Genomic DNA, 27,219 nt, shown 5'->3' on the forward strand with positions numbered 1-27,219 from the left:
GGGCAGCCGTTGCTCTGGCCTTAGGGCGTGCCATGGCACAAGAGCCCTGGCCAGAAACATAGCCCACCCGTCATCAGGCTGGGGACCTCTACCCCGCAGGAGCTCAGAACTCCCAGACATAAGCAATTCACCAGCCGCAGCCCCTCCCAGGAGCAAGGATTACAGGTGTGAGCCACCACATTTCTGATATTAAGATAATTTGTTATACAGAATCATCCTGAATGTTTATAGATAAAAATTTATTTTATGACACACTTTGTAAAATAATCACAAGAATTCTTATTTTTGATCTAAAACAAAACCAAAGTTATTAAATTTAAAATGTTATTTATTTACTTCTATAGTTCTGTTGAAACTGAAAATCACTGAATAGTCGGGCTCTGTTGCAATTTTTTTGCATGGGATCCTCAAGCTGTCAGATGTATATCCCCCCCACTGAAACTCACGTGCTTATTCAGATACTTAGTATTAATTATTATTAATACTAATTTGTATCATAAGCATTTCTATACCTGTTTTTGAAAATTAGGAAAAGCCAATTTAATAAACATTATTAAACAATTTCCCACATGCACAAATTTTAGGATAAATGGTTAGAAATATAAACAGTAAATATGTACATGTGTGTGGACTCAGCCATTTGAAACAAAAGAAATTAATTATTCTAGTAGGTTTAATACAGAGAATGTATTTGCACTGATTTCAGGTAACTGATTTTCCATAAAACTTCAAACACCCAATTCCAAATCTTCCAACTCCTGTAGGAGGGCCGTTTCTTTCTGGATCTTTTCCATCTAGAAAATTTCAAAACATTACAGCAAGCTTATTCAAGGGGAAAAAACACAAAAAGCTTTTTAATCTGTTAACAAGAATTCTAGATATTTAAAGGAACAGTATTTCCCATGTAACAAATAAGAGAAAGTGTCCATATCACATTCTCTTGGTACACTTTAAAAAAAGGATTTCTAAAAATGAAGTTTAAAGGGACGGCTAGGTGGCGCTGTAGTCAAGAGGACCTGAGTTGAAATCCAGCCTCAGACACTTGACACTTACTAGCTGTGTGACCCTGGGCAAGTCACTTAACCCCGATTGCCTCACCTGATACTTCACTAATTGTTTTGTCCAGGGTCACCTCCAGATCACAAGGTATCAATAAAAGACTTTGATGGAAAAGTGTGAAACTTGACTTCTTCTTGTTTGTCCTTCATTCTCAAAGAGGATCGTGATGATGTCATGACTTGCATTGAATTGGATTTATGTGAGGGCTGTGCAAGGTCACCGACCTCACTCTTACTTCCGCAAGATATATATATCAGGATAACTGAAGATGGCCCTGGATGTTTTAAGGCAACTGGGGTTAAGTGACTTGCACAGGGTCACACAGCTAGTAAATATGTTTGAAGTCAAATTTGAAATCAGGTCCTCCTAACTTCAGGGCCAGTGCTATATCCAATGCGTCACCTACCTGCCCCAAAACTTGACTTGTAAAATTACTTGAATATGGTACAGTTTTTTAAAAGAAAAAATAGTTTTAAGAATTTTGATGCTATCTTAGCTGATAAATTATTTCACAAAAGTAACCTAAAAAGGAACTATGACCCCATAAGAAAACAGAAGGTAATACCTGATTTTTCTCTAGCTGTTTACCACTAGCTGCTTGTTCTTTCAATTGTTCAATTGCTTTCAGTTTCTGTTAAAGTAAAAAATGAGATTGGCGGGGAGGGGGAGAAGAATAGAGTTTTAGAAGAATTAGTTATTACATACAAACTGATTTTTTAAAAAGCTGTGAAACTAGAATAAGGCCAATTCAATCATCCTCTTTAATTTAAATCAAAATACTGTGGCAGAAGTACCAGGATGGAGTACATTTTAAAAAATTTTAGGTTATCACTGGCAATGTTAAAAATGTAGCACACAATTTACAAAGTTTAAAGGAAGCTATTTAAATATGAGAGGCGGAAAGCCAACTTTAAAAGCCTAAAATCCATAAAACTGAATGTCTCTTCCTTGGCTCCAGGTATCACTCTGTCAGAGTCCCTAGGTAGCTTACAAGGCAAAGAATGGCTATGAATAATGGTGCACTAGTGAAGGAGGCCAGGGACACATGCAGCCAGTCTGGGCACACAAAGAGCACTCATCTAGTGGTGCTGCTCCATTCCACAGCTTGAGGAGAGTAGCATCAACATCAACAATAACACTAATACCAAATACAATGGATACTGATACATGTCAAAAGAGAAAATTAGAGCCCATGAACTTAAAACCAACTGAAACCATTCTGCATGCAGGGATAAAAGCTCAATGGAAAATCTGCTAGCACCAAAGGGGAAAATAATTTCAAACACTTGCAGAAACTTTCTGTCACTTTTAGAAAAAGAACATAAGTAAATATTGGCTAGAAATATTACCATGGATATAATTTTTCTTTGGTTATCTTAAAAATATTATCCCATGCCCATCAATTGGGGAATGGCTGGACAAGTTGTGGTATATGAATACAATGGAATACTATTGTGCTGTAAGAAATGATGAGCAGGAGAAGTTCAGAGAAACCTGGAGGGTCTTGCATGGGCTGATGATGAGTGAGATGAGCAGAACCAGAAGAACATTGTACACAGTATCATCAACATTGAGTGTTGATCTACTGTGATGGACTATATTCTTCTCACCAATGCAATGGTACAGAAGAGTTCCAGGGAACTCATGATAGAAGAGGATCTCCAAATCCAAGAAAAAAAAAACAACTGTGGAGTATAGATGCTGAATGAACCATACTATTTCTTTTGTTTTTGGTGCTATTTTGAGGTTTTTTATCATTGCTCTGATTTTTCTCTTATAACATGACTAATGCAGAAATAGGATTAATGTTATTATGTGTGTGTGTGTGTGTGTGTGTGTGTGTGTGTGTGTGTGTGTGTGTGTATATATATATATATATATATATATAAAACCTATATCAGATTACCTGCTGTCTAGGGGAGGGGGGAGGGAGGGAGAAAAATCTGAAATTGGAAAGCTTGTATAAACAAAAGTTGAGAACTATCTTTACATGTAACGGGAAAAAAAATACTTTATTAATTAAAAAAAAAAGAAAAAGGAAAAAAAATATTATCCCAAACCTTAAGAGCCTTAAGATAAAGTTTAGAATGTAAAAGGACAATTTGTTGAGTTGAGAAAAGTAGTACTAGGAACTGAAGGCAAAATAAGTGCCCCTTGTTCCTATGACTAAAGCCTACTTCTAATCTCCATGCAAACACTCATGTTCAATGAGTTATTGGCATCTAGAGCACACAGACTCAGTGACGGAGAAATGCAGTCTCACAGATGTGACCCCCTCTCTTTCCAGGGTTACAGACACTTCCCCAAGCTTTTCAATATCACCAAATTCACAACTAAAGCAGGCACCAAAGAGCTCCAAGTGAATTCCCCAAATGATAACTGAGTGGAGTACTGGGGACACAATGAACCTGCTGCTAGGCACAGCATTGACCACCAATAACCGACCTCCTGGTTTTCATTTTCTCATCTCCAAATGGCAACAGCAATACTTCTGCCATCTCACAACAGCCTAGGTAAAAGTGCCACACAAATATGCAGCATTACGCAGACATACTTGACCCAAGATGGAATGATGCTTGCTGGTCAGTCACTGGGGAAGAGACCAGAACTAGGGTCGCCTTCTCTTACAATTCCACACCATGGGAGTGGAGAGTGAGCAAACTACAAGCTTCTTACATCTCCTTCCCGGCCATTTTGTTTGTAGGAAAATTACATCTTCAAATGATCCTCCCACCTATTCTTTCTAGTCAATTTCTGCTTGTCCTTGTCCTCTTAGTAAGAAGCCTATTACCTTTCTCAGGTTCTTGATTTTTTTGTCCACCTCAGGGTCTCCTGATGATGGCACAGGGACACTTCGTGGGGTGTTCTGCTGCGGAGCTGGGGTAAGGGCCAAATCATGACCACTTTCACTTCTTGCTTCCTGTAGGAATTTATTTGTTAAATATGATTTTCCAAGAAAACAGAAACAATAAATGTTTCAATCCCCATAGCCTAAATGTATAAAATGTATAAAATGCAGAAAACAAAATATGATTTTATCTTTTACACATTATGAGATATAAATTAAGGGTCCGAACTAGAAGAATAAATAAAGATAATATTGACCGATTCCAATAATATGGCTCTTTCTGTCACAGTGGTGATAAAGGACACCTACTTGGCCAGTGTACTTTTGTGTAAAACTCTAAGGTAGAATATGTGCCGCAGTTTGATATTTTTCAAGTGAAATCACAAAATGAAAGACACATAGACTGTTTTAGAAAAAAAAAAATCTGTGAAATGAGGTTGAACTTCCCCTGACACGGATGAAGAGAGATTGTACTTTAAGCCTCCAACTGGTTGGTGAAAGTAGCAGCTGCTTTGCTTCTACATGTATAGAGAAATCACTCAGGGGCAGCTAGGTGGCATAGTGGATAAAGCACTGGCCCTGGATTAAGGAGGATTTGAGTTCAAATCTGGCCTCAGACACTTGACACTGACTAGCTATGTGACCCTGGGCAAGTCACTTAACCCTCATTGCCCCTCAAAAACAAAAACTAATCACTCATAGTAAAATCCTGTGTGATTATTAAACTTAAGCAAATGTATTGATTTTTGATCTTAAAGTAAGCAAGATAAAATCAGCTCATATGTAAACACTACTATCTTTCATACTTTCTTATCTGACAAGTATCTGGAGAGGACAGATGCCTAACAAAAAGAAATCATTTTCATTGAGCCCCTTGGTCAAACTGATTGTATTTGTAAAACTGACACCGATTACACAACTGACTCCTTTATCCTGGCAGTTGTCAGCTGATCTGTGACTGGTAAACTCATCTGCTTAGTTAATGAGACCAAGGCCATGGAGCTAAGTCTGATCCTGGACCAGCCTTAGCCTTGGCTGTATTTCTTGACTACAAATTGTACTAACTTCAGATAGCTATTTCGTGAATGTGTGCCAAAAGGGGCACTGATGAAGAAAATGTGACTGACTACAAGTGGCCCATTATTAAGGGGCTTCATGAGTACAGAAGTAGGTTAGCGTGGATAATCTGTAGCCCTACAACAATAAGATGCTGTGAGAAATCAGAGGTAATCCTTCACAGCTGCAAAGGTAATAACACTCTCTTAATCCATGTCAGGGGAAGTCTTTAAGTCCTTTGTGATTTCACTTGAAAAAATTTTTTTTCTATCTTCAATACAAAAAATACTATGTTTTATGAACATTCTATTATTGGCATTATTTTTTAAAATTATTTTCTCAATTAAAGAACACATTCAATTTATATCATCTCAAGTAAAAACCAGTTAAAGGCCCAGTTAAGAATCAAAGTGACCAGAAGCAGCTAGGTGGTACAGTGGATAAAGCATCAGCCCTGGACTCAGGAGGACCTGAGTTCAAATCTGTCCTCAGACATTTGACACTCACTAGCTGTGTGACCTTGGGCCAGTCACTTAACCCTCATTGCCCTGCAAAAAAAAAAAAAGAAAAAGAAAAAAGAATCCAAGTAACCTAGAGGAGCAGCAACAGCCACCGCCACAGTACCTGTTTTGCTGCTTTCTTTGCCTCGTGCTTTCTTTGATTTTTCAGAGCTGTTTTAGATAATGGCTTGTCACTTCCTGATTGTGGTTTCATATTCTGAGGTGGTTCCTCTTCATGCTACAGAAGACATACAAGACCCATTATGAAAAGCGTACTTCACGGTGTTAGTCCTAGAAAAGAGCCAAGCATACGTGTTTCCACAAAGAACATTTTATTTCATCACATTCGCTTTTCTAGACTACAAAGACCTTATCCATCACTTTGCCGTGACCCAAAGGCCAGCTGAGGTTCTCCAAGGCGATGCCAGCAAAGGTCCCAGTGGCTCACACACCGCTGGGGCTGGCCATCAAAGGCTGGTTGTATTGGCCACAGCAACTTTTCAAACTGCACGAGGCCCATCGGGGTTATCTCTCTGTGTGGGTGCAAAGCGTACATACAATGACAAAAATCACAGGTTCTTCTGAAGCAGTAAGCACTAACAAACATTTAAAAACTGTTATCAGGAGTTAAATGTCAGAACAGATTTAATTAGGGTTGTCATCCAAGCTAACATATGATAACTCTCAGCTATATAAAAACTGGCAGAATTCACTTCCTTCTGTGCAACAATGGGGTTTTTCTTAGTGATTCTGATGACATCTGACTCTTATGAAACCAGACACCAGGAATAACTTCCTGGGAGGCCTGCAACAAACTTAAAATCCAAAGCACACTTATTTTCCTTGTATAAAAAGTTAGCTAATTTACTAGATATTTCTTTTTAAAATCTGAGGTTAGGATTACCAGTCAAAGTTACAAGGCCATACTGGCAAGGAAGAAGTAAAGCTGAGGTCTGCTTACTAATCATATCTGGATTTAATTCAATGCAATTTATCTGCTGTTGTCTGTATTGCAAAGATGTTTTCCTTTTTTCATGAAGCTAAACACCAATTCGTGTGTTCTAATTGGGGATAACTGGGCAGTCAGGTGGTGCAGTGGACAGAGTGCCAGACTTGGAGTCAGGAAGACTCATCTTCTCAAGTTCAAATCTGGCCTCAGACCTACTAGCTGTGATCCTGGACAAGCCACTTAACCCTGTTTGGCTCAGTTTCCTCATCTGTAAAATAAGCTGGAGAAGGAAATGGCAAAGCCCTCCAGTATCTTTGCCAAGAAAATTAAAATGGAGTCACATGCAGCTGGTTGTGAACAACAATACAAAACTGGGATAAGTGGCCATTTCCACTACCAAGTACACATGCCCTGTTCCTACACTAACACCTACATCCCCGGGGAGGCCTCTAAAATGATAAGCAATCCAAGTCCTAAGTGACTGCACAAAATGCCTTCCTTTCCCATGATTTCCCACCCTCTCTTACACGTCCATACAAACGTACTCCCTTTTATTCTTGTCCTAAGGATAGCTCAACATCAGTCGGGCTAACACAGCTGTTCAACTCTATTAAGATTTAAGCTACTCTTCACTCATACTGACCACATTCTGCAATAACAAGAGCAAGCATTCCTCAAGTTTATAGAGTGCTTTGAAGGTTTTCAACAAACTTCCTTCACCCTAATCTTGTAAGGCAAGTAGTGCAAGCATTCCTGTCTGGTTTTCATGGATGAAGGACCAGTGGCTCTGCTCACGACCACAGCTACTAACTGTTCAAGGGGGAAGCTGAATTCGGATCTTCTGGCTTTAGGCCCTTCCATACACTCCATTCTGCTGCTTCTGCAAATCCAGTTCTAGTCCAAATAAAACTTATCAAGAAAATGCTGAATGATGACAAATCTGAGGATGGGGTCAGAGTAACAGGAGCCATTAAAAAACTATTTATAGAAGGTAAAACTTGGGAAGATTTCATTAACTCTTTCAGGCCCCCAGAGTGTTATCTGGTACTAAACTGAGAGTATACCTCTTTAAGCATGTGAAAACAGATTTACTTGCTGGTTAAATTATAGCTGAGATTTACATAAACAGCACAGCAGGCCCAGACTATTTTTGTACTTCTTTTGTATATCATATAACAAGGACATCGGACACTGGTGCATATCGTGTTCTAAGTACTTCATTATTTTAGAATTTCCTGCATTATAAAAGATTTCGGAATCTATTTCCACAATGAGCCGAGTCTTTAAAATTATTCAACTTAGGAAAGAAAGGAACTTAAATGATCTTAAAGGAACACATCCATTATGTAAAGCACTGTACTGTGGCTTGGTGGCCTGACACAATCACTGCAATGGGATCTAACTTGGAATGCATGTGCACCTTTGAACCTGGGAAGAGTGGACTCACTTCCCACACAGTAAGCAAGGTTTCCTCTCAGGAAGACTCCTTCCAACATGACAGGCACATTAAGAAGTCAAGGAGGAGGGGCCGCTAGGTGGTGCAGTGGATAGAGCACCGGCCCTGGATTCAGGAGGACCTGAGTTCAAATCCGGCCTCAGACACTTCCTTTCCCATGATTTCCCACCCTCTCTTACACGTCCATACAAACGTACTCCCTTTTATTCTTGTCCTAAGGATAACTCAACATCAGTCGGGCTAACACAGCTGTTCAACTCTATTAAGATTTAAGCTACTCTTCACTCATACTGACCACATTCTGCAATAACAAGAGCAAACATTCCTCAAGTTTATAGAGTGCTTTGAAGGTTTTCAACAAACTTCCTTCACCCTAATCTTGTAAGGCAAGTAGTGCAAGCATTAAGTAAGTACTAGCTGTGTGACCCTGGGCAAGTCACTTAACCCCAACTGCCTCACCAAAAAAAAAAGAATAATAATAAGAAGAAGTTAAGGAGGAGGCTTGAGTTTTCAGCCTCTTTAAATACTTGTACAGGTTAATGAAATATGACCCAAGGGGGACGATCTATCAACTCGAATCCATTAATCCAATCACCATTTATTAAGCATCTTCTACATATAAGCTGGATGCTTGAGATGAAAAGACAGAAAAAAAAAAAAAGCAAAGTCCCTCCCCTCCCGAAAATTACTAGGAGAAATGAGATATGTTCACAAGAAAATGGAGTGCATTTCAGAATGGGAGAAGCAAAGGAGAGCCTAACTGAGGGAGAGCTCTTCAAGCTTTGTTCTGGAAAGATGGCCAATGGAGGCTTTGAGATGATATCATATGATATCATTTGCACCTTCTATGTGCAAATAAAGATTGTGAACAAGGGTCTGGGCACCTGTCAGGCTTCCTAGCCTTCACAACCTCATATGACTCTCCAAGGTTCAGAAGGTAGGGCTGTGGGACACTTCTGCTTTTCCCAAAGGTGAGGGATGACAACAAAGATGGGGCAACCTCCCAGCAACTACTTAAATGTCATCTTCTCTATCTTAGGCTCAACAGAACCTCAGAAGTAATAATACATTTTAAGTCTTACTGCTGTTTACAGGAAGTCACATAAGTCAAACTATTCCCAAGAAGTTCGGAAGGCCAAACCATCCATGGAAGGAATCCCCATGTGGATAAGTGGTCATCTAAGCACCACTTCCAAGAGAACCATCACTTCTCTAAGGCAGTGCATCCCAACTGTTAGTGAGCCTAACATTGTTGTTTTGCAACTCGCCCACATTGTTTCCAGTTGCGCCTTCTGGAGCCAATTGAGTCAAGTCAAGAAGTATTTCTGAAGCACTCAAGTCTCCTGACTTACCAGTTTGGAGCTCGTTATGGGTTTGTTTCTTAAAGCTGGGGGTCTGTAAGCCTTTGCCACCTTAGCCTCCACCTCTGGCACTTCGCTTGGTACTGCTTGGTAAGTTACTGCTTTTGCAGGAAATACTCCATCCAAAAATGGCTGCCAAGACACTTGCCATATTTCTGCATTCGATGGGACGTCATACTTGTGTAGAATGGAGCCAGTGTAATGCCAAATCTTGTACCCATTACTAACACGCAGCCTTGGAGCACAGGTAGCAGTTACGATATGCTCTCCATCTGGGCACCAGGCAAAGTACGTTGAATCTGAAGCCACTGGCTTGGAAATAAGTTTGTAGTTTTTAACATCCCACACCTCCATCTGGCCCCGGAGATTTCCAAAGCCAGCAAGCACCAATATATGTCCGTGTGGACTGTAGTAGGCTGCATTACGAGGACCAGTTCCAAAGTCAAACACAGGATCACATTTCAAATTGAAAATTGTAGCTTTGGCTGGCATGAAACCATAAACGGCACAAAACTCGGTGGAACTGGAATTCCATACTACATCATATATGGGACCATTTTTTGCTAGAAGAAGAATATAAAACCCAAGTTATTAATAAAAGAAAAACATGTTGATAAAACCCCAAAAGAACAAGTCCAAGAACATGTCAGCTGGTAAAGCTACTTGAATATACCAACAGAATATTTTTCAGAGAAAAAAAATGTTAAACTTCAAGTCTATAATTGCTGGTGGGTTCTATTAGCAATGAGACAATGTGGTGTAGAGGCTAGTGACCAAGACTGAGAGTGAGAAGATCTGGGCTCAGTCAGAGCCACCTCTGACAAGGACGGCATGCCGCCTAGATGCTGGGTTGGTCACTGCATATAGCTGGATCTGCACTAGCAGGAGTTTCCTGCACCAATGAAATTATAGGCTTAGAACAAACACACACACACACACACACACACACACACACCCATCACCAATTCCTCTGTAAGGGACTATTTGATCTTTTTTATTTTATTTCATTTTATTTTTTTGGTGAGGCAATTGGGGTTAGGTGACTTGCCTAGGGTCACACAGCTAGTGTTAAGTATCTGAGGCCAGATTTGAACTCAGGTCCTCCTGACTCCAGGGCCGGTGCTCTATCCACTGTGCCACCTAGCTGCCCCACTATTTGATCTTAATTAGCTTCAAGCAGCTGGTTTAGTCACCTCACGATTTGTGTGTATAATTTGAAATGGGTGACAAAATGATAAAGTTGCTTTTTGGCTAAATTTAAAACCCTCATCCTCAGAGGGGGAAGGATACCAAAATAACATAATCTAATTACCTGCTGTAATGTTGACGATCAAGTGAGAAAATGTATGTAAAAGTACTTTATAAACCTTACTGTTAACGAATGATGGAAGTGTATTTCAAAAGGTGGGTATCAGTTTAGTTCTTTGCTCATCCAGACCACTACCCATGAAGAACGTGAAGGGTAAAGTCCACTAGAACCCCAATGATTCCAACCCAAATCCCACCCTGATCTCCCCTCCAATGAGGCCCACTAAGGACCCCTGGCCTTCACCTCTGCCCCACAGCTGAACTCTCCCAATTAGAATGTGAGCTTTTGGAGAGCAGGAAGTTTTCTATGTGTATACCCAGAACTTGGCATATTGCAAATGCTTAAAAAGTGCTTTTCCATTTTATTATAGTCTCACTAGTTTGGCCAGTCTTTATAACAAATTGCAGTTAACTCCTTTTCAAAATAATTCTTTTATTGAACAGCAAAATAACAATCACTTGCAAGTTCCAGAATAGCTTGGAATAGCTTGGTTCCAAATTTCTTTTTTTTTTTTTGTGAGGCAATTGGGGTTAAGTGACTTGCCCAGGGTCACACAGCTAGTAAGTGTTAAGTGTCTGAGGCCAGATTTGAACTCAGGTCCTCCTGACTCCAGGGCTGGTGCTCTATCCACTCCGCCACCTAGCTGTCCCTTGGTTCCAAATTTCTGACGCCAACATAAGCAGTGTTTGGGGACTATTTTACATTGTTTAAATCAAAAGAATATTAAGAGTTTGGCTTATTTCTCCAATACTTTAAGAATCCATGAGTTCATTAGTTGTGGGTCCTCCCGCACTGAAACAGATGGCAACCATATGTAAACAACTCAGTCAGCTGCCTCTGAGGCCAAAACCCTGCAGTCAACCGGTAATGAGGACCAACTCCAAGCTTAGCTAGGCTGTCCTTCATCAAACAGAAGCTTTACTTTGGCAGCTGCAGATCACTGGAGTCCATCTTAAAACACCAAAAACACTTAATTTCCCATCACTAGGTAAAGAGCTTCCATTTATACCCAGTGGATAGTATTCTACCAAAGGGCCACTGGGGGCTTGGTGGGGGGCTGGACTTACGTAATTGCACCACGGCACTTTCTCCATTGGTTGCAATGTAGTGTAGGGTTTGTTCTCCGTAATAAGAAGCTCCTGTCTTGTCAACATCTGTACTTGCAATTACTAACACAGCAGTGGCTATAAAATTAAGAAGTTTAAATTACTTGAAAAATGCAAATCAATCTAGAGCAATTAGTAAAACTCTAACCAGTGTTAAAGAGACCACATCTGATCTTGTATTAGGAAAGCACAGGTTATTAACAAAAAGAAATTGACAGATTTGGCAACCTGATAATAAACTGTCTGATAAATAAAAATGAATGGACAATGTTGATATACCTTTTTTATTCCATAGCATTGTCACCTTATCAGCCTTAAAGAAGCTCTTGTTAGCCAGAGCAGCATGAGGTCCACTAAAACTGGGGTACTGGTACAGCCTCACAAAGGATGGGGCTCCCTTGCTGCCAGGAACGTAGACGGCCACCTGTGTCAACAAAGGACCAAATCATTACTTTTTAGACTCCAAAACTTACAACAAATGGACCAGTAAGCGTTGGAAAGTTGTTTGTTAATAAACAGAGCAGGCACCTTGCATGGTTGCGGTCCTGGTGATAACACAAAATCACTAATTTTTTGCAAATGGAGTTTGTTTGCAATTGTACCTGAAAAATAATTGGGATGAGGTTAACGACAAAAGACAAAATGAACTCTTCAAACCATTGGTTTTAAATAATACTGCCTTACAAATGCTAATACTGTTTAAACAAAATCTCTCTACTTCTTGTTTCTAAAATGAATTCTTAACCAAGAATTGAATGTATCATAAGTACTGACAGTTGTAGACTTTTCCAGACTTTAATATTAAAAAAATGTTCTTTTTTACTTCATAATTCCAAATTGTCATAATAATAGCCTGCCCACTATTATGTAAGGTTGAACACTTTGAGAGGGAACAGAACTAAATGAATGCTTTCCCTTGGTGTCTATGTTAAGACAGTCAAAGAATTACACTGCTATACCATTAATTTAAAAGCCTTATTTGTGCACCCGAAAGGTCAAATTAATTCAGAAGGGAAGGGTAGGGATAGAGATGTTTATAAGTACTAAGAAAGCCATGTACAAGATCACATATCTGCAGTCATGTCTGCCGAATATATCACAAACTGCTAATCCCTATTCTGTTTCAGTAGGCCTCAAATTCTGCTGTTACATTTCATCAGCAGTTCTCAAAAGATAAGCTTTCAAATGGCTGGATTTAACATATTAATTAATAAAATGATTTGTACAAAGAGAATAACGTGGTGAAATTTATGTTAAGGACAATGTTAGTGACACATAACAGAAAACAATTTTACCCTTACTTTTTTTTTTTTTTGGTGAGGCAATTGGGGTTAAGTGACTTGCCCAGGGTCACACAGCTAGTAAGTGTTAAGTGTCTGAGACCAGATTTGAACTTAGGTCCTCCTGACTCCAGGGCTGGTGCTCTATCCAGAAAACAATTTTAGTGTGCATATGCACAATCTTTTCTTTTAGGAAGAGGAAGGATTTAAAATACTAAGTTATATGTACTAGAATATATCTAGGTATATCTAAATGTAATAAGGTAGAAAATATACATTATATATGTGTGTATACGTATATCTATGTTTGATATATGTATAAAATTTAATTATATAATCACAAATAAAATTTTTAAAAATATATTTAAATCTTCCCACACCGAAGTTGTTGTTTTCAAAGAAATGGACTTCATTGTTAACATTCCTGGCACAAATGCTTTCATCATCTGCCCAAGATGGACACCTACATTTAAAGGAAATAATACAAGTCAGAAATGAACAAGACTATGAAAAATGCAGCATTCCAAAGGCATCTTTTACTATTCATCAAATGAAACCATACATACATAGTTACAAAAGCTAGTGATTACTGTCCTTGGCAGACATTGTGTCACTGTTTGAGTCAATCACTGTAACAGAGAGTCTGCTACTGAACAAGCCAAGTGACAATTCCCTTAACCCAAATTTCCAAATTATTTTGAAAGTCAATACTATAAGATGCAATAATTTTAACAGGATTTAAAAAGAATATAATGTGTTCATTTCTTTGTAATTAATTCTTTTTTTTTTCTTTACCAGTTCTGCATTTTCTTCTGGATGAAAGACTTCAGACATTTTCCAGTTTTCACATCATAAAGTTGTAGATTAGGTACTCCTGATGTTCCATCTTTAGGAGCTGGAATAAAAACACATTTTCAAAACAGTGACCTCCAGTTCTGAGAGTTAGGAGCCTCCTTCAACTCATTACCTCAATCCCAAAATGAACTTAGAAAAAGAGGTCTACTTTCATTAACACTGTTCAGCTAAATTCAAAAGGTTGATCTAGAGAAATTAAATGTTTTCTCTTATCTCATAGCTCTTATTTAGCCCTGGATTTAACTGCCCACTACTAAAGTTACTATTAGATCTTTCCCTTTGGGTATGACAAATATTTCTGAGTCAATGCCTTTTCTTTTCATACTGTGATAGGGATATTACAAAAATTTCCGGCTTAATAAGTTTAATTCATCTCTTTATTGTGAAAGTTTGGTTTAACAACCTTGGGAAAATGAGTATGCCTTCTCTTGATTACAGTTGGTTTAAAATTTTCCTAGCCAGTAGCTTATTTGATAGAGACAATAAGATGTTGCCCTTAGGAAATGTTGGAAGGCAGATTATACTCCTTTCCTTAGGTAAAAGAAAATCCTATAACCTTGTCTGTTCATGAAATAAAGTGGATAGGTAAAATGGATACTGAGTCACATCAATCTCATAAACATAACTAATTCAAAGAACCAGTATCATATGTAAATGTATAATAATTACCATATAATTTACCCATACTATTAGTCCTCAGTTTTAAAAAGCAGGTAGGGAAATAAGATCTATATCTTATCAAATGTGATCAAACAAACTGACCTGGATGAAAAATACCAGGCATAATTCTTTGAAAACTGTGATGCTCTGGGCAGCTATGTGACACAACAGATACAGCAGTGGACTTGGGAGTCGAGAAGGTTTGAATTCAAATCTGGCCTCGGACACTGCCTAGCTTTCTGGCCCTGGACAAGTCACTGATCTCTTCAGCCTGCATTTCCTCAACAATAAAGCGGATGTAATAACAGTACCGCCCTCCAAGGGTAGGAGTCGGGATCACATTAAATAACACGTCAATATGCACACTATGATTCTGTGGTTCAAAGCGACGGAACTTCACTGGGAGAAGACTAGCATTAAAGGGATGGCTTACGAGGTCAGGGAGCAGGGTCTGCCCTCCTCGATCAAAGACGACGTTAGAACTTTCCTTTCGCCTGCTTCCCCACATATTTGATTTCCTACTTTCATCTTTGCCAGGTTCTGTTGGTTCTACTAATAGACTATAATAAAAATGGGTCCATACCACATTATGCTGAAGTGAAATGGTATTTTTCCAAAAGATTCCTATTCTCAGTCTCTAAGACTTTATTGCTTAGCTGAAGCAAAACCACTGCTCTTTCCCATTATGTATCAGCATCCCTGAACATCTATAAACGTGACTGAAAACTGCCTCCACGCCCCCTCCCTAGGCCCCACTTCTGCCAGGGCTGAGCCCTCAGGTTTTGTATCTGCTGCATGTCCTCTGAGGCATCATGTATGTATTCTACAACAATATATAAAACCTACATTACTCTAAGGTTTTGGATAATTCAATAGTATACAAAAGCTCCAAGCTTTAAAAAACACAATCTAACTGACCTTGTCATCAGAATGTTTCTTTAACAAATGGTCAAATACTCACCTGTGTAAGGCTGCCATATTGCTAGGACACTATTTTTTGGTGAAAATTCAAGGCAAACTGCTTTTGGAAGATTGAAGGAATGTAGCAACTCATTGTCAGCGACATTCACAAGATTTACCCTGGTAGTAAAAGAATTCATTTTAAGAGTCATTATATGCCTTTAGAATAGCCAATACTCTAATGAGCATGATATATTTCATAAGCACCAAAGTACAAAAGGTTCATTAAAACAAAAACTAATTTTCTTACTTTGTGTAACAATTTATAATCTAAACAAATGTGTACTGTCAATCTAAGAAATGTCAATATACCCAGAATTCTAGCCAGGAAGAGCAGGTATAGAACTTTTGTTTGGCACCAGCAAGGGTCCTACCTGAAAGGAAGGTGGTCTGTGGAAACCTATGCATAGGACAAAAAGAAGAAACCACAGCAGAGAGGACAGATGGGAAAACAGACACAAGGGAGTGACAGCAGCAAGGCTGACAAGGCGGGACAATCCCCACTGGGAGGGCCCAGAACATCTCATTTGCATTCCTGTTAAGTGTTCATGGTGAGAATTTTGCATAACTTTTCTGTTTTGGCTCCTGTCCAGGAAGAAAAAAAAAAGAGACCAGGGTATCTGAATCCTTAGGGCAGCTGGGAATTCTTGTTTGTTCTTTGTTCTTGAAGAGGACCATGACAGATGTCATGACTTGCACTGGACTGGATTTAGGTAAGGAGGGCTATGCAAGGGACCAGCCTCACTCTCTCCTCCTCCAGAGCCATCTGGGTCCAGTGGCAAGATATACATCAAGATGACTGGAGATGACTCCAGATGTTTAAGGCAATTAGGGTTAATGACTTGCCCAGGGTCACACAGCTAATAAGTATCTGAGGTGAAATTTTAACTCAGGTCCTCCTGAATTCAAGGCCAGTGCTCTACCTATTATACTACCAATCTGCTGCCCTTTAGGGCAGCTAGGGGCCACAATAATGAACAGAGCCCTGGGCCTAGAGTCAGCAAGCCCTGGGTTCAAATTTAGCCTCAGATACTTATGAGCTGTGTGAGCTGGGCAAGTCACCTAACTTCTATATGTCAATCAGTCAGGCAGTAGATATGACTTAAGTACCTACTATGTGCCAGGCACTGTGATAAGTGCTGGGGATGTCAAGAAGCCAAAGATGGCTCCTGCCCTCAAGGATTCTGAGGACAGCCTCATAATCTACTAGGGGAGAGAATATGCAAAAACTGTATAGACTCAGTCTCAGACACGTGACACTTACTAGCTGTGTGACCCCCCCAAGCCCCACAAAAACTGTATAGACAAACGATATCCAGGATAAATGGGAAGTAACAGAAAAGGCCCTAGAAGTAGGATGGGTTGTGGCAAGCTTCCTGTAGGAGATATGTTTCTGTTGGGACTCAGAGGAAGTCAGAAAGGAGGAGGGATAGCATTGCAGAGAAAATGCCCAGAGCCAAGAGGCAGAGTCTTATCTGTGAAACAGTCAGTCCTGAGGCCAGAGTCACCGGACTGAAGAGCACATGTTGGGGAGTCAGGTATAAGAAGACTGGAGGGTAGGCAGGGACTCGGTCATGAAGCAGAGCCTTCTGTATCTGCCCTCTGGAGGCAGTAGGGAGCCGCTGGGCTTTCCAGAGGAGGGGAGGTGGGGACATGATCAGACACACGCATTTTGGCTGAGTGGAGGCCAGACTGGAGGCAGGCAGACTCCCCACCCCACCCCCTACACTGCAGCAGTGGGGGTGTTAGGGGTGAAGGCCTGCACCAGCTCGGGGCAGCGTCCAAGCATCAAGAGATGCTGCAAAGGTCAAATCGACAGCTCTTGGCCACAGCTCAGATAGGTGGGCTAAGAGCCTGGGAGATCTGAGGAATGGTGGTGCCCTTTACAGAATTAGGGAAGGTAGGAGGGGGGAGAGTTTAGGAGGAAGGATAATAAGTTCTGTTTGGGGCCTGGTGAGTTTGACATGTCTATTGAACACCCAGTTCAAGATGTCTGAAAGGCAGGTGGGAATGAGAGACTGGAGGGCAGCAGAGATGCTGGGGTAGGATGGGCCAATCTGAGAATCATCAGCATAGAGATGATAATTAAATCCACGGGAGCTGACAGAGATCACCAAGTGAAGTAGCATAGAGGGGGAAGAGATGAGGACTCAGGGCAGAACTCTGAGGGATGCCTGTGTTCAGAGGGCGTGATCTGGATCCAGCAGAGGAGATTCAGAAGAAATAGTCAAAGAGGTAGGAGGAGAACCAGGAGAGCGTGGTCCCCTGAAAACCCAGAGAGAAGAGAAATTAAGGAGGAGAGGGTAACCAACAGTGTGGTGGAGGAAAGTGAGGACTCGGCTGAAAGGATCTGTGGTAACTTGGAAGAGAGCAGCTTTAATGGCATAATGGAGTTAGAAGCTGGATTGTATGGGGTTAAGAAGAGAAAGGACAGGAGAGAGTACAAGCATCTATTACAGACGGGCTTTTTGAGGAATTTAGCCTGGAAGAGCACAAAAGAAGGGTCGGGTGGATCAAGTGAGGGTTTTTTCAAGGTAAGGGAGACATGGCCACAGAGAAAGAGCCAAAAAGAAAAGATGGAAGATACATGATGTGGAGAAGACAGAGAAATAGGGAGCCACTGTCGTTTATTGAGCAGAGGAAGGACATGGTCAGATATGCCCTTAAGGTAAATCATTTCGGCAGCTGTGCAGAAGATGATCAGAGTGGGGAGCTTGGGGCTAGGAGACTCAGAGATCATTTTAGCAGTGTAGGTGGGAGGTGGCCAAGCACTGACTTATGTATGGTAGCTGTGTTACAGTAAGGGAAAGGAACAGCTGCAAGGGATGTTATGGAGGTAGAAGCAACAAGATCTGGCCCAGAAGTTGTTTCAAACCCTAATCTCTCCTCAGGCCCCCAATGCCCCTCCACTAGATACTGTTGTACCCCAAATGTTGAAGAAACTGGATATGGATTCTGACTCTGTCACTTAATGTTCCTACCTAGTCCCCCCCCCCTTTTTTGGGGGGGTGGGGCAGTACAGGGCAATGAGGGTTAAGTGATTTGCCCAGGGTCACAAAGCTAGTAATTATCAAATGTCTGAGGTCAGATTTGAACTCAAGTCCTTCTGAATCCAGGGCTGGTGCTTTATCCACTTCGCCACCTAGATGCCCCCTCTGGCACTTAATGTTAACCTGGATGACCTTAGGGAAGTCTCTTTGAGCTCTCCAGACCTCATTTTCCCCATATTTAAAATGGGTTGGATTAGAAAACTTCTAAGATTCTTTCCAGGGGCAGCTAGGTGGCACAGTGGATAAAGCACCAGCCCTGGATTCAGGAGAACCTAAATTCAAATCTGACCTCAGACACTTGATATTTACTAGCTGTGTGACCTTGGGCAAGTCACTTAATCCTCATTCCTTCACCAAAAAAACCCCAAAAAACCCAACTGATGAGGCCACACTCATCTCTCTTTCAACCCTCTTTGGGCAGGTAGGTGGTGCAGTGGATAAAGCTCCGACCCTGGATTCAGGAGGATCTGAGTTCAAATCTGACCTCAGACACTTGATATTTACTAGCTGTGTGACTTTGGGCAAGTAACTTAACCCTCACTGCCCCACCAAAAAACCCCCCCAAAACGATTCTTTCCAGCTCTAAATTTATGACCTTCTTATCCCTCATTTCTCCTATTGACCAGCTAATGCTTCCAGGGCCCTCTCTTCCTCATTTTTAATCTCTTCCTAACTACTCCATCCAGGTCTACCATCACCCTAAAAAAAAATCTCCCATTGCCACCATCACTCTACTGGGCTTCTCCTTCCACCCTCTTTGCCTGTTCACCATCTCTAAGAGTATTTGTCCCCTGGGTCTGTCCTCAGCTCTCTTCTGTCACCACGATTCTTCCCCTGGTGATCTCATCTGCTCTCAGATTCAATGATCAGCTCTACATACATGACTCTTCAACACTGTTATCCAGGTCTGCTTCCTGGCTTGCCCCTGGATGCTCCTCCAGTACCTCAAATTCAATCTGTCCAAAATCCAACTGTCCCTTTCAATGTGTACCTGCTATAAACCTGTACTTCTGTTGAGGGTACCTGCTACCCTTCTTTTTTTTTTTTTTTGGTTTTGGGGGGGGGGGTTGCAGGCAATGGGGGTTAAGTGACTTGCCCAGGGTCACACAGCTAGTAAGTGTCAAGTGTCTGAGGCTGGATTTGAACTCAGGTACCCCTGAATCCAGGGCTGGTGCTTTAACCACTGCACCATCTAGCTGCCCCTTCTACCCTTCTTTATAACATTCTCAAGTTAAGAATCTTGGCCATCTTCAACATTTTCCTCTCTCTGCGCCTATAGCCTATCACTTAGTAAATCAAGCAGATTTTAGCTCCACAACATCTCTCATGGCTGACCTCTCCTCTTTACTCAAATGCCCATCCCTGTAGTTCATGCTTTATCCACCTGGACTGAAATAGCCTTCTAACTGGTCTCCCTGTCTCTCCGTTCTTCTATTCATCTTCACGCAGAAGTCAGAATCCATCTTCCTGAGGCCGAGGTCTAGCTGTGTCCCGTCTGCTCGCTCTGCCTTTGTTTCTTTAAGATAAAATCCAAACTCCCCAGACTAGTTCCTATTTAAGGACTTCCAAAGTCTGGCCCCAGCCAACATGTGCAGTCTTTTATCATTTTGCTTCTGCTCATTCATTTTTATATTCCAGCCATAACGGTAACTGACTATTCCCTGCCTCCACAGTGTACCCATTTTCCAACTCTTGGGTTGTAGGCTGACCCTGCACCCAGAGTGAATCCTGCCTGGGCTCAGCTATTCAGCATTCTCATCCACTGTGAGAAAATAATGGGATTTGGCAGATGCCCAGGGGTCCCACCTGAAGACTGATTTGGAATGGATTGAATTGGGTGAGTGACTGAGAGACTGAGACCCTACTTGAGGTCAATTAAATGGAGACCACACCTGGTTGGCCCTGAGCAGGATGTTGTTCTCAGAGGCTGTGGACTATGACATCAACATGAGACCACCCTCAACCAATTAATCAGCCTGAAGGACTTCCCCTTATGGGGGAGGGGGACAGGAAGTAGGAAGTGAGGCTGGCTTGTAGGCTCTGGTCTTTTTGGGTTCCAAAACCTTGGGTTGGTGGCAAAAAGGAAAGGAGAAGAAGGAGGCCAGTCTGAACCCTAAGGGAGATAGGCTTTCCATTCTGTACTTCCTGTACTCCAAGTGTTCTCTCTTTATTCTTTAATAAATGCTTAATGCCAAAAACTGGTGCTGACTTTTCTAGCTTATAAGTAAACTTTAGCTAGTTCTCCCCGCCCCCCCCCCCCCATACTACTACTTTCTAATCAGGCCAAGGCTTACAGAATGGGAAGCAGCAGTGACAAGGTGGTCTGGGAGAGGGGAAGCGAACACTGCTGTCTCTCTGTGAAATGCAACATAAACCAATGGAAGGGGGATCATGCCAGGCAAAAGGCAAGACTCTGACAAGGACAGAGGAAGTAAAGTCTTAAGTACAACTCAGCTAAAAACAAGCAATAAGGTCTATCTTGGGTTCTGTGACCTGGAAGGCAACATAGTAATATAACCCAGAAAATGAGGAGTGATTTTCTTAGAGGGATAATTATCAAAGTAAATTTGGGTGTGTATTTTTTTTATAACAAAAACATTTTTGATGCCATATCAGCTTCCTGATATCATATTTTATGTAATAAGACTTAAATTCCACCCTCTGAATCACTTAAAAATATACTTAGAAAGTATACCTTTACAAATTACATAACTGACAATAATCATTACGTATTTCAAAATAATTTAATTTCAATCATTAGGCATAAAATGGAGGCATATGAACAATAAAAAGGAAATGTTTTCAATTCCAGTGTATATATTTAAAAAATACAGAGCAGTAACTTAATTTAAGACAATTTTTTTTTCTCGATTTCTTTACAGGCAAATTAATCAAATTAACTGCCATCCCTCCCCACTAATTTGGACTGTTAAGCTCTAAACTATGAATTTTTAAAAGCATGAAAATACAGTCACTATAACTTTGAGGACTTGGTCGGGAGACTTTAAGGTGGCTTTTCTTTCCAATGTGACATCTCCAACTTCTTTACAGTTTACCAATGTCTAAATGTTACACATTATACAAACAAGTGACATCTCATGTTCACAACAAACAGAAAGGTAAACACAGTAACTGTACAACATGCACTTACTTTTCTCCATTACACCAAGCAAAGAGGCTTCCGTCCTTACTAAAGGCATAGACTTTGCAATTTTTCCCTGATTCCCTGAAGACAACAATGACACAAAGTTAGTATTCAAAGGTAATGATGATTCATCCTTTATAATAAACTTATCTTATGAAAGTTAATCAGTAGCTAATTAAATACCTAGACAATTTATTAAACTTTTGGAAAATACTGGGCACTACATTAGGCAGAACTTAAAAGGTCTGTATTTTAAGTATGATTTTAGAATTATAAAAGCATAGGACCATTATTTTATAAATGAGGAAACTGAAGATGAGAAGGGTTAAAAGACTAGTTCCAAAGCACCCAGCTAGGAAGTATCAGCCAGGCTAAGAGCCCAGAGCCCAGCCCCCAGCCCCGCCCCCCGCTTATTGTGGAAATGCAGTGGAACCAAGGAAGTTATAGATCCCAAAGCCTCAAAGGATCCTTCAAAAACTTTCCCATGAGAAAAGCATGTCAGGAATAAGGTGTGGCCAAGCATGACCCTGCTATGCTAATAAGCAATATCAAGGTCAGCAAGATGACATGAATAAAACATTTCTAACTTTCAACCTCTGCTTCAGGAAAGTCTTCCCAGGCACACTCACATTCTCATTAGTAGCACTGACGCAAGATTGCAATGTTCATATACAGAGAAAATACTTAAGCAATGCTCCTTACAGAGATAGTTGTGTTTTTTAAAAATAAATTTTATGGGGCAGCTAGGTGGCGCAGTGGATAAAGCACCGGCCCTGGATTCAGGAGTACCTGGGTTCAAATCTGGCCTCAGACACTTGACACTTACTAGCTGTGTGACCCTGGGCAAGTCACTTAACCCCCATTGACCCACCAAAAAAAAAATAATAATTTTATTAAAACAGATTGGGACTCAGCTCTGGCTCTACCCATTCAGCAAGGACAGACTCCTTATTGCTCTGGTAGCTAGGTGGGAGTCCGGGATGCATGAGGCCATGTTCTAAACCTTCCAGTTGTCCTGGGACAAATGAGGGGGACAAAGGAGCCACAAAGAATTCTACATCAGAACTCTCATCATTTCCACAGCTCTTTGGGTTACTTGAAGCAGACACAATGGCACCATCAACCAAAGTGGATCCTGAAGGTGGATCTCATGATCTTTCTGTTGATTTCTTGCTTCGTGCTCTTTGCACATTTCTTGCTTCCTCCTCTTGCACTTCTACAGCTTTATCCCTAGAGTGATAGGTGAATCTTTTCTTTGACAATGTGTTTTCTATAGAGTTTTGCCACTTAATTATGGGGAATCCTTAAAAACAGCTGTCTCCAAAAGGGAGAGTTAGATAAGTGCAGTTGTAAAGACTTCTACACTTCCCTTTTATCCAGTTTACACCTTCAGAAAGAGAATAAAAGCAAGAGCAAAAGAGGGAGAGAATCTGAGGAAAGCAACGGAAGGAAGTGGTCTCACCCACCTCCTCACATAACCTCTCCTGGTCCCGGGCAGACTCCAGAGTGCAGACTGGAATGTATTGGATGGGTTCGTGGGGCTGGGACGCTGACAGGGCCCCACCCATCCAGCAAGGGCAGACCCCCTTGCTCCACATCTGGTAGCCAAGTTCGTCAGAACTCCCTTCACTTTCCACTGCTCTCTGCATCACTTGAAGGAATGGTGGCACCATCGACCAAAGATGCCTAAAGGTGGCATTCAGGGCTTTTAACTTCATGCTCTTTGTGCTCTTCTTTCTCCTCCTGCACTTCTAAAGTGTAGAGTTCTTGTTCTTGGCGTGTGACACAGCCACTGCTGCAGACATCTTTGGCATGACCATCTTGGCTGGGATGTTCACTGCGGTCAGTTCTGTAACCACTGTCAATGCTACCATCAGAATCAATGTGATTGCTGCTGTTGTCTTGGTCAGTCTGGTAGGAAGAAGGGAGGCCTGGACACATAAGAGCATCTTCCAAGTCTTCAAAGTGTCTTGGGACAAACTCGGGCGACAAAGAAAGCAAAATAAATTCTTCGGGACTCTGCTCACTTCCACTATTCTCTGGGTCGCTTGAAACTGACATGATATCGTCAGGCTTTTTCCCAGATTCCTTCTCTTCCTGAAGTTCTTCATTTTCTTCCACTTCCACACCTTTTTCACTTCTTTCTCTCTGCCAGGTTGAGAAAGTGGATGTATACTGTATACTGCTTTTTTTACCTAGAAGTTAAACTTTGATGTTCTTGCAGGAGGCTTCTCAATCAGAACACAGCTGCAGTTGGGATTTCTGCTCTGAGCAGGAATCACCTGCCGCCCCCCCCGCCTTTCAACATGGTATATCACGTGACTCCTTAGTCAATGTAGAAATTACAAACTGCATGTAACAAATGTGAGTGTGTTTTATCTGGGTGGGTGTTTGTGACCTCCAGAGACAAAGTAAATATTTATATTTACATTTAGAGACGTCATTCCTCTTCTATTACAACAAAATGAGAATTGATGTCTTTTCTTTTCTTTTCTTTTTTAAAGTGAAGCAATTGGGGTTAAGTGACTTGCCCTGGGTCACACAGCTAGTAAGTGTTAAGTGTCTGAGGCCGGATTTGAACTCAGGTCCTCCTGACTCCAGGGCCGGTGCTCTATCCACTGCGCCACCTAGCTGCCCCTGAATTGATTTCATTTTGCTATTCATCATTTTAGAACAACTATTCCCAAAGTCCTTATTCTCAACCTCACATACATACAACTATCTGTCTGTGTATGTACACACACACACACACACACACACACACACACACACACACACACACACAGGATGTAACCAATTAGAAGGTTACTGCAATACCAGGTGAGAGGTGATATCTAAACACACACACACACATATGTACGCCTTTATATGCACACATATACATACATGGATAGTAGTATCCATGGGAGCTGAGATGTCTGTGTGCGCACACGTGTGCTGCAATGGCCTTCCAATCATTGCCTGCCTCAGTCTCTTTCTGCTCCAGTCCACCTCCTTCTCAGCTGCCAAAGCCATTTCCCCTCAGTACAGGTCTAATCACACCAGGCACAACAGCCCTCCCCTTCCCTACCCCTTCCCTCTGTGATGTAAGCTTCCACTTTCAAGATCTCTCTCTGTATGTATCTTCTATGCACACAGTGCTTTGCATGTTGCTCCTGCACTGAAGTGTGAGTGCTGCAAGGTCAGGGACCCTGTTTCTGCTTTTCATCAGATCACTGGTGCCTATCACGATGCCTGGAATATCCTAAGTACTTAATGAATGCTTGCTGATTGATGGACCTCCCCCACCCCCCCAGCCCCTACACATACATACCCCTTACTTACTGAGAAAACTGAGGCCCTCTTTTTTATGCAGATGACTCAGATCTATTTATCTAGTCTTGGGCTCTCTTTGGTGGTTCAGCTTTGCATCACTAATATCCTACTGGACACTGCAAACTCAACAAGTGTACAACTGAATCATCTATCCCTCCAATCTCCACCCTGCCCCCAACTCCATCCAGGTCTCTTCCTGGTTCAAGGCCAGCTCTTTTTCCCAAAGCCCCATAGCTTACATAAAATATTGAATCTTAAAATTGAAAACAATAAATATATAAAATATTGCCCCCTAATTAACACTGACTTTCAAGAATATAAATCATACCTTAGAAATACTGTATTTTCTGTACAATTTGGTGGCCCGTTCACCATGTAGAGCCCCTCTGATCCTCGGACTAAAGAAGAAAAGTAAAAGATGATTACTATGTTATGTTTTGACAATTCACAGGACTGAGTTGAAGGAGGGACCGTAGCCTTCACCTAGGTCCAAAAGGCTGTAAGAGAACCAGTATTTGAGATAAGGTCCCTAACTTCAACTCTAGTGCCATTTCAAACTATGCAACCTCATCACCACCTCTCGAGGCCTCAGTTTCCTCATCTGTATAAGAGGGCTGGTAAGGTTATTAAGCCCCCAGAGCTATTGTGAGGATCAAATCACATAAAATACAGAGAACTTTGAGGTTCAAAAAGGTTTTTTACAAACATTAAAGTTATATATAAATATTATCACTAAATGATAAAACATTTGACTAAATCTATCTTTATGTATTTAAAGACTTAGAAAGTATCTAAACCTGCTTATGAATAAGCAGTATGATACCATATTAATCACTCTAATGGATATTTCACATTAATATTCTTACATATCAAGCTGAAAATAACAAAGAATATCTGGTATTTGCACAACTTTTTCTACACATTTCACAATATTTTCACCCACTATTTTTTTTCTTTTCTTTTTTTTTCAGGGCAATGAAGGTTAAGTGACTTGCCCAGGGTCACACAGCTAGTAAATGTCAAGTGTCTGAGGCTGGATTTGAACTCAGATCTCCCTGAATCCAGGGCAGGTGCTTTATCCATTGCACCACCTAGCTTCCCCTTTCACACATTTTACAGTTTTTGAAGCCAATGGATCCCTTCTCAGAAGTTTTAAATACATAAAATAAAATATGAAGGAATGCAAAGGAAGCTATATTGAATTTTAAATTTTTATTTTTTGGTGAGGCAATTGGGGTTAAGTGACTTGCCCAGGGTCACACAGCTAGTAAATGTTAAGTGTCTGAGGCCGGATTTGAACTCAGGTCCTCCTGACTCCAGGGTCGGTGCTCAATCCACTGCACCACCTAGCTGCCCCGAAATACAGTTATCAAAACATTTTAAAAGAGATTCTGATCCTGGGCTAAGAAACCCTCTTCTAGAATATTAGGAAATGCAAAATGGATGACTTTGATTACATTAAATCGAAAAGTTTTTATACAAACAGAAGCAATACATCCAAAATTAGAAGGGATGTAGATAGCTGGGAAACAATCTTTATGGCCAGTACCTCTGATAAAGGCCTCATTTCCAAAATACATTGGGAATTAAATAAAATTTATATGAATCCAAGTCATTCCCCAATTGAGAAATGGTCAAAGGATATGAACAGGCAGTTTTCTGATGAAGAAATCAAAGATCTATTCCCATATGAAAAAATGTTCTAAATCACTATTGATTAGAGAGATGAAAATTAAAACAACTCTGAGGTACCACCTGACACCTGTCAGATTGGCTAAGATGACAAAAAAGGAAAATAATAAATGTTGGAGAAGCTGTGAGAAAATTGGAACACTAATGCATTGTTGGTGGAGCTGTGCAATTTGGAATTATGCCCAAAGAGCTATAAAGCTGTGACCCTTTGACCCAGCAATATCACTTTTGGGTCTTTTCCCCAAAGAGATCATAAAAAAGGGAAAAGGACCCACATGTACAAAAAATATTTATAGTTGCTCTTTTTGTGGTGGCAAGGAATTGGAAATTGAGGGGATGTCCATCAATTGGGGAATGGCTGAACAAGATGTGGTATATGAATGTAATGGAATTCTATTGTGCTGTAAGAAACGATGAGCAGGAGGATTTCAGAGAAACCTGGAAGGACTTGCATGAACTGATGATGAGTGAGATGAGCAGAACCAGAAGAACATTATACACAGTATCATCAACATTGTGTGTTGATCAACTGTGATAGACTAGATTCTTCTTACCAATCCAACGGAACAAGAAAGTTCCAAAGGACTCATGATGGAAAGGGCTCTCCAAATCCAGGGG

The 27,219-nt window shown here is 40.9% G+C and overlaps 1 protein-coding gene across 2 annotated transcripts in view; it reads right to left on the reverse strand.

Moving 5' to 3' along the window:
* Positions 1 to 310: 310 nt before the first annotated feature.
* The window catches only part of EIF2A (eukaryotic translation initiation factor 2A), a 41,689-nt gene continuing 14,780 nt past the window's right edge, over positions 311 to 27,219 (reverse strand). Inside the window, exons 2-14 of one of the 2 annotated variants that reach the window (XM_043990783.1) lie at positions 25,238 to 25,307; positions 21,601 to 21,675; positions 15,401 to 15,519; positions 13,720 to 13,819; positions 13,305 to 13,387; positions 12,173 to 12,246; positions 11,924 to 12,068; positions 11,606 to 11,722; positions 9,221 to 9,792; positions 5,588 to 5,701; positions 3,851 to 3,979; positions 1,625 to 1,690; positions 311 to 794 (exon numbers count right to left, since the gene is read on the reverse strand). In XM_043990783.1, the coding sequence (XP_043846718.1) occupies positions 729 to 794; positions 1,625 to 1,690; positions 3,851 to 3,979; positions 5,588 to 5,701; positions 9,221 to 9,792; positions 11,606 to 11,722; positions 11,924 to 12,068; positions 12,173 to 12,246; positions 13,305 to 13,387; positions 13,720 to 13,819; positions 15,401 to 15,519; positions 21,601 to 21,675; positions 25,238 to 25,307 (1,730 nt within the window). In that variant the 3' untranslated portion in view covers positions 311 to 728. Of the gene's footprint in view, positions 795 to 1,624; positions 1,691 to 3,850; positions 3,980 to 5,587; positions 5,702 to 5,724; positions 5,997 to 9,220; positions 9,793 to 11,605; positions 11,723 to 11,923; positions 12,069 to 12,172; positions 12,247 to 13,304; positions 13,388 to 13,719; positions 13,820 to 15,400; positions 15,520 to 21,600; positions 21,676 to 25,237; positions 25,308 to 27,219 lie in introns of those variants that run through there. The other variant, XM_043990784.1, reaches the window with a different exon arrangement.

Source organism: Dromiciops gliroides, chromosome 3, assembly GCF_019393635.1.
Source record: "Dromiciops gliroides isolate mDroGli1 chromosome 3, mDroGli1.pri, whole genome shotgun sequence".
NCBI lineage: Eukaryota > Metazoa > Chordata > Mammalia > Microbiotheria > Microbiotheriidae > Dromiciops > Dromiciops gliroides.